Genomic DNA, 7196 nt, shown 5'->3' with positions numbered 1-7196 from the left:
CCCCAAACCACCCCCCCCCCCCTTTTTTTTTTTTTTTTTTTTTGCTGCTGCTACACCATAAACATGCAAGCCCAGAGCAATATAATGTTTCCATTTTCAAAATGAAGGCTATAGGGAGAAAAAAATGTTACAACCGGGAAAGGCTAGTTCAGGTTAATGTGAATTCCATGTCTCAAAGTATTATGGAAGAACTGCTATAATTAACAAGACTGCTGGCACTTCCATTATAAACCACATTTCTAAGCAGTTTACGAGTCAACTGTTTTAATGAGAAATTGTTCTTCAGAATGAAACTTGGCATGCATTGCTTAAAACAAAAACTCCCAAATTCATTAGGGCAGATGTAAACTGTATTATCTTGGCGCTTGGGTTTCCTAGTGGACAGTCCAGTTAATACAATTCACCATCAGAGCTATTTAGGTCTGAAAAGTGCACCTTCAAAGAAAAAGATCAATTGAAAATATATCAATAACATTGATGTGGAAGTAAATGAAAGGAAAGAAAAAAATCTTTTAAAGTGGTAAAAGTAAACATTCCCATGCTTAAATTTTGTCTAAATTCAAGTTAAACAAACAAGGCAGCGCTCACACGTTGATGTCTGACAAGAAGTTTACTACAGGCAAGAACTATAGTTATGATTCCTGGGGCCATAGCATTTTATTTATATCTATACTTCACTATATTCTGGCTTTCTCCTAAAAGTGTAAATTTTAGATTCTTAGATTTGGTTGTATACAATAAAAGTTTCAGCTCAAGTAGTCTATAATGTTTTTTTTAAAAGTCATTGTTGATTACATTTAAACAACTAATGATAATTATAATTCATCTTTATTGCAATGCAAGATATTCTACCCAGAAACACTGAGATTCACTTTTAGATAGTTTAGTTAGTCAGAACATGGGATGAGGAGTTATCTAATTTTGAGAGGTTACATAAATTCTGACTATCCAAATTTCCCCATGTTAGTTATCTATCCAAATTCTGATGAGAAAACATAGATTCCCCATTAGTCTGTGAAGCCACCTACTGTATACTGTCTAAATTCAAGTTGGTGTGTTAGTTACACACTTACTAAGTGTAACCCACTCACTTAACTTACAGTATGCCAACTAAGGATCAGGAGATCGCAATCCCACTTTATATTATTTTAGGGTCTACATAAAAGATTTACACTGGTAGTGGATGTTTATGAAGCTTGTTTCTGAGCTTTCATAGACATAACTGTGCATGTAAGTGCATGAACAAGGGAGGACAAACCATAAGAGCTTAGAAACATAAGCTCCTCTCAGCATTAAATCTGTTTTTCTTAGTCATTACTGATGACTTTATGCCATTCATTCAAATGAGAGAGTGGGGGTTGGGGGAGGAGAGCAGCTTCCTTAGGATTTTCAAAAGTGTACATGGGCCTAAGGACTGGCAGACTCCAGTTAACCAAATAATCAGGTCAGGAACTGAAGACAGCATGGATCTATTGTATATGGCTATGACAACAGAGATGGTGGGCATGGAGACCTGATGGTAAGTCAAGCACTGGGGGAGTGAGAGGAAAGTTCAATTTAGAAATATTTTCCACATCTGAATAACTTTGGAGGAGAGAAAAACCAGGCTGAATATGCTTCAGGATTGGGGGTATTTGGGAAAGAGGATGAGGTAGAGGGAGGGAAGAGGCACTGGGCACACTGACAGACTGACTGCCTCTCAGAACATGTTTCAGTCAGGATTAAAAGGATCACCTGTAGTTGAGGAATATCCCCAGGGTATTTTCAGCTTCCTAGTATGCTAACAAAGTGTTGGAAAGCACTAGCAAATACCATCCTTCATAGCTAAATAAGAGTTTCCCTCTAGTTCTCTCAACTATCCCGCTCTTGAATTGAGCTTATCAGAAAACAAAGAAACAAAACAAACAAAAAACACAAAAACCAGTCCCACAAACAAAAATCAACATCAAGGACTCAGTTTTGGAACCCAGGAAGACACTGTCAAGCTTGGAACTTTCCCTATTTCTCACAGGCCTATTTCTTTCCCTGTTATTAATCTCCTTACTATCACATTATTTCTTAAAATATCTACAATAAGCAATTAATTAAATAATAACTAAATGTCAGTTTAGCTTTTCTACTAAGCACAAATATCAAAATTCCCCTTGATAGCATCATTCAGTAATTTTCAAGATGTAAGATAATGTGAGAATATTAAGCCATGTAAGCTTTGATAAAAATAACATCAGATCTCTCCAAATCTCATAAGTTTTTGCATTTAAAATTGGAATTGGTAACAGTACAATATCCTATAAAGTCAAGATAGTTATAGTTGAGGTTTCTCTATGATACCTGATATAGTGGCCACAGTCATGATTGCTTGGCTTGTTCTTTCTTACCTATAAATTGACTTCAAACATATGAAAATACCTCAAACTTTTGTAAGACGCCAGCTAATAAATCTCTCAGGGGAGGTTTAATTACACTGACAATGTTTAAAGTATCAACTATGAATTTCCCAAAGTCCTAGAAGTTCTGGAGTTGGATAGAAAATTAATCAAGCGTGATGCTCTAAATTACTTATACCCCTCCCCTTCCTCCTCCTCCTGCTCCTCCTCCTGTCATCCACTCCTCCCATCTACATCCATTTTCTTATATTTATTAATTAAAATAGGAAAAATGACTCCATCTTAATGTGCTTGCAAACCCTGTATTGTAAACATGAGGAATTTTACATTAGAGTACAATACACAATGTACTCTAGATGGGGGGAAAAAGCTCAGAAGGGATTTTTAAAGACAATAACGAATCGTATTTTTCTCCAAAGTTATCAAATGTTGAATGTTAGCCCTAATATTTTAAAGCAGAATTCATCACAAATAGGGTTTTCTTCTGATGTTTATATGAAAAGATTACTTAGTGCCCTTCTCCATTTCAATGACAAAAGCTGAATATCCAAATGCCCCTTGTTCTTTTCATGGTATATAACTAGTACTAAATATGGGTTTGTGTTCTGGACTTCCCTGTTTCTAAGTCAACCAAAGAAAGATTCAGGACTTGATTCCACAAAAGCAGCCACGGATAACAGTAAAGACCATTATTTCCCCTCTCACTGCTGGCAGAGGTCAGCATCCCTGTCATTAGCCATGTCATAACATAATTGTATTACTACTCTTTATGTGGGCAGATAGTGAGCAATAACGGAACACATCACATCATTGTAAAAATGAAGAAATGCACTTCTTTGTCCCAATTTAGCATAAAATCAGTGAAAACAATCTTCAGAAATGACACTGCACTAAGAAACTGAAAGGAGCTGTTATTACTCTGTAGGTATATATTTAAACTGATGCTCTGACATCTTCAACTAGAACAAAAAATAGGACTATATTTTACTACTAAACTCCAATTGGAGCTCCTTTAATCCAATTTCCTCTGGTAACATGCAGTTCAATTAAGGGATACGATGTTACTTAAAATAGTCTTAATTAGATGAAACTGGACTATGGTATCCATCTCTCAGTGTCTGCATTATAGCATGCTTTTACATTCTGAACACTGTTACTTCCAGCCTAACATGTTCTGTCCGGTCTATGAACTATACTGCGATTTCAAAGGCTGACCTATATACAAGAGCATGCCATCCGTTCTGGCTGTTTGCATAAGAGATGCCTTGCACAGTTGCCATAACCCACATCACTCACATTGTTCTCACTTTCTCCCGAAATGGGCTATATGAAAATGGAGGCCAGATTGCATAGTGATGGACTGAAAATGTAATTTGCTCTTATAACCGAACACTACCAGATTAAACTGTTTCTCCAAAATTCTTCCTATGGAATGTATTGACTGAAAAATGTAAGTAGTGTTATGGCAATCTACAGAGCAGCGGTGCTGGGAAGTGTCAGCAGAGCAAAACAATCACATTTTAGTTTAGAAAAGCTTCAGGAAGAGGATATTCATTTTCTCCATGTGGGTCTCTTCTGATATTGAAAAAATGTCATTGGGGGAACTCTAGTTACAACTCTATGATACTGAAGTACAGAAATATACTAATCTCACTGGGATTTAGCACACCAACTTTAACTAACTCGTATAGTGTTGACAGATTTAAAATTAAGATAATTAGTAATTTATGATTTATCATCCTATTAAAAACACATAGTCTGACCAAGTGACTGGTCTTATTAAAAAGTGCATATTCATTACGCCTCTGAAAGAGACCAGTTTGGTTTTTTTTTAGTCTTGTCTCTTTTGGGGGGAAGAGTCTGATACAACTTATTTTCACTAAGTGCGGATACAGGTTCTTATTCTACCTCTTCCAAACTTCTGCATGTCTTCCATCTCCCTGCAATCCACTTGAGCCATTGTGCAATTGAATACTAGTTAACAACATTCTAATAAAGTACTGGAGAGCTGGGCAGAAATTTTGTACCTATTTGAATGTGATTGAGTAGAAAAATGAGTGCCTGGGTTTTTGGGGCCTAACAAGCCTACCCAGTGCATTCAATATCGTGAAGGATCTGCGACAAATATATCTGATAGACGGTTACACAGAGAAGGGCATGAGAAGGCATTCCGCAAGAAACATTTCCATGAAGTCTCTTCCTGCTACTAGAAGAATATCTGATGACTTTGCATCTTTAAAAATCCATTATTCCCTGGGTAAGTTAAATAGAAGACTTGCAACTAAGTCTATAGAAAGGGTGGCTAATTTGCATTTAAAAAGAACAGTTTGCTCCTCATACACTGGGTGACTTAAAAGGAACTTCAGGAGCTATTACAAAAATCCTGAAGATTTTCTAAATTAATTTATTCAATTCACAGCACAACCCACTAAAATTTTTAAAACACTTAATTGGAAAATGATGTAATATATTAAAGTAATTGTTGATTTTTCCAAAACGTTTAACTTATAAATTAAATATGACCCTACTATCACAAGGATGATGAGTGAAATGTGTATCCAAGTCACTACTTTTTTGGGGGGGACCCTAAAACTCACTGTAATTTAAAATAAAATTTGTTACAGTTTTATTGCCAAAAGTGTTCTGACCTTTTGAGTTTGAATACTACTGTGGCATCCGTCTTTACTCTCTAAGACAGGGTTTTACTTTATTATTATTATTAGCATTAGCGTTATAAGAAAAATAAAATGCTACAAATATAAAATATTTATAAAGGCGAACACCAGATTTTTGAAGTAAAAAAAAACTGTGTCACCAAATAATGAAACTTCATCACAGAAACTTCTCTTGCCAAAGTTACCAGTACCTTCCAACTTGCCTCTAGAAAGGTCTCCCTGCGTGAAGAGAAGCCTTTCAGCATTGCACGAGACTAGATTTTCCTCTATTCAAACTTGCCTAAACATCATGGGTACACATCGCATCCCTTTTATTTGGCTCTTAACACAGCATCGAGGAGCTTCTCCACCCGGTAATCTGTGGTTCACTTAACTCACAGCTGTATGTGTGTGCGCGCGCGTGTTTGTGCGAGCGCGCGCGCGCGCGCGTGTGTGTGTGCCCCAATTGACCAAAGCTCGTAACTGTGAGTCGGTTGCATGGTGGTGAGCCTGGGGGGGTGCTGAGAAAGCCGCGCGCTAAATACCTCTGTATCACGTTAAAAAAAAAAAAAAACTGTTTGATGATGACTTGCCACTAGGCAAACGTTAGGTAGGAGTCCCAACAATTTATCCAGTGGAATTCACAGAGGGGCTGACCAGGAATTGCTTGCTGGGGATGTAAGTTATCAGGCAAGTTCACCAACGAAGACGGAGCTTGTCTAAATAGCTAGCCCGGCATTTCTGAGAACTCAATTCAGCCCCGGCGGGACTGCTTAGACAAGTCCAATAAGCCTGAGGCGGGAAGGGCTTTGGCCCTGTGGCTGCTTTCCCTGAGGTCAGTAACCTCGAATCCTTCGTCTTGGCGCTGAAGTTCCAAAAGCCCAAAGAAAACTCCCTCCCCTAAGTACTCCCTAACTACTCTATATTCTTGGGACGAGCGGACCACAATAGCCCCAGCCGGCACTTCCACCCCGGGCCACCGCTCCGTCAGCCTCGCCTCTGTACCCTTGAGGCCTTAGCACCTAGAGTCTCCGGGATGTCGGTACCGCCCAGCCTGGGACCCCGCTGCAGCCCAGTGCAGAGTGCGAGAGCTTTGGACGTGAACACTAAGCGCTCCCCCGGCTCCTAACTAACTTGCAATTCCCCGCGCACCTCCCAAACATGCTCTGTCCCCCAAACCCGGTTACCCCGCTGCACCCTGGACCGCAGACCGTTGTCCGAATACTGCGCTCGGCCGCCCACACGGGTTTGGGAAAACAAAAGAGTTGTGGAGCAATTTTCCTGGCAGGGGGAGGGGGGAGGCGTCTCCCGGGTCTCTGCACCCCGACACCCGGCTGCTTCCTTGGCAACTAATCCCGGGCAGGAAAGCGGTGCCACGAGCCCCCGATGCCCGTGAGAGGGAGGGCGGGAGAAGGGAAACTGGAAAATAAACTGAATTCTCTATTCTCTGCCTCTGTTCCCGGACCCCAGACACACCCCCCAAAGTATTTCGTGGTTTTCTCTCTTTTTTTTTTTAACGCCCCCCGGCAAACCTAGGCAGGGATTCTTAGTCGCGAACAGCAGGAAGGGAAAAATCCAAGCAAATCGTGTCACTTTCCGCACAATCGCGGTGTTTGGCAAACCCCCGGAGCTGCTCCACAATATTTACTACCCTAGCGCACCGAGGACTGTAGCCGGCTGCGAGCCGAGCGCGGGACTGGCCTCCGCCGACCGGCTCCCGCCACAGAGCTGGCCCGGGCGCCGCCGCCGCCGCCGCCGCCGCCGCCGCCCCCCTCCCGGGATCAAGCAGCAAGAACACCGTGGAAACAAAAGCAGAGCGTTCACCTTGTTGCAATAGTAGGGGTCCAGGCAGGGAGAAGGTCCCAGACAGGGAGCGTCAGGCGCAGCGGCGGGCTGGGCTGGAGGTGGATAAAATCTTACGTCCATTTCACTCTCACATCAAGCAACTCCTTTTCTTTTCCTTTTTTTAAAAAAGTGTTCAGCAAAACAAGCTTAGACGGAACAGAGAGAGGTGTCTGGACTCAGGAGTAAAAGAAACACCTTCCTTCCCTCACATCCGTTTGTGGTTTGTTTAAGAAGACGAGGAGAAAAAAAAAAAAGAAGAAAAAGAAAAAAAAAAAAAAGAGGGGGGAAAAGCGCTCAACTCTCCCCCAAG

At 40.9% G+C, this 7196-nt stretch overlaps 1 protein-coding gene across 2 annotated transcripts in view; it reads right to left on the bottom strand.

The window, feature by feature from the left end:
- Nucleotides 1-7196, bottom strand: part of TOX (thymocyte selection-associated high mobility group box) — a 298724-nt gene extending 291528 nt beyond the window's left edge. The window contains exon 1 of one of the 2 annotated variants that reach the window (XM_004679854.1): nucleotides 6866-7196. In XM_004679854.1, coding sequence (XP_004679911.1) covers nucleotides 6866-6967 — 102 coding nt within the window. In that variant the 5' untranslated portion in view covers nucleotides 6968-7196. The remainder of the gene's footprint in view (nucleotides 1-6865) is intronic. The other variant, XM_012723069.1, reaches the window with a different exon arrangement.

This window comes from Condylura cristata, unplaced genomic scaffold, assembly GCF_000260355.1.
Source record: "Condylura cristata isolate star-nosed mole 26May11 unplaced genomic scaffold, ConCri1.0 scaffold00009, whole genome shotgun sequence".
Lineage (NCBI taxonomy): Eukaryota > Metazoa > Chordata > Mammalia > Eulipotyphla > Talpidae > Condylura > Condylura cristata.
Note: the sequence above shows the minus strand (reverse complement) of the source record. Positions and strands in the feature narration are given on the sequence as shown.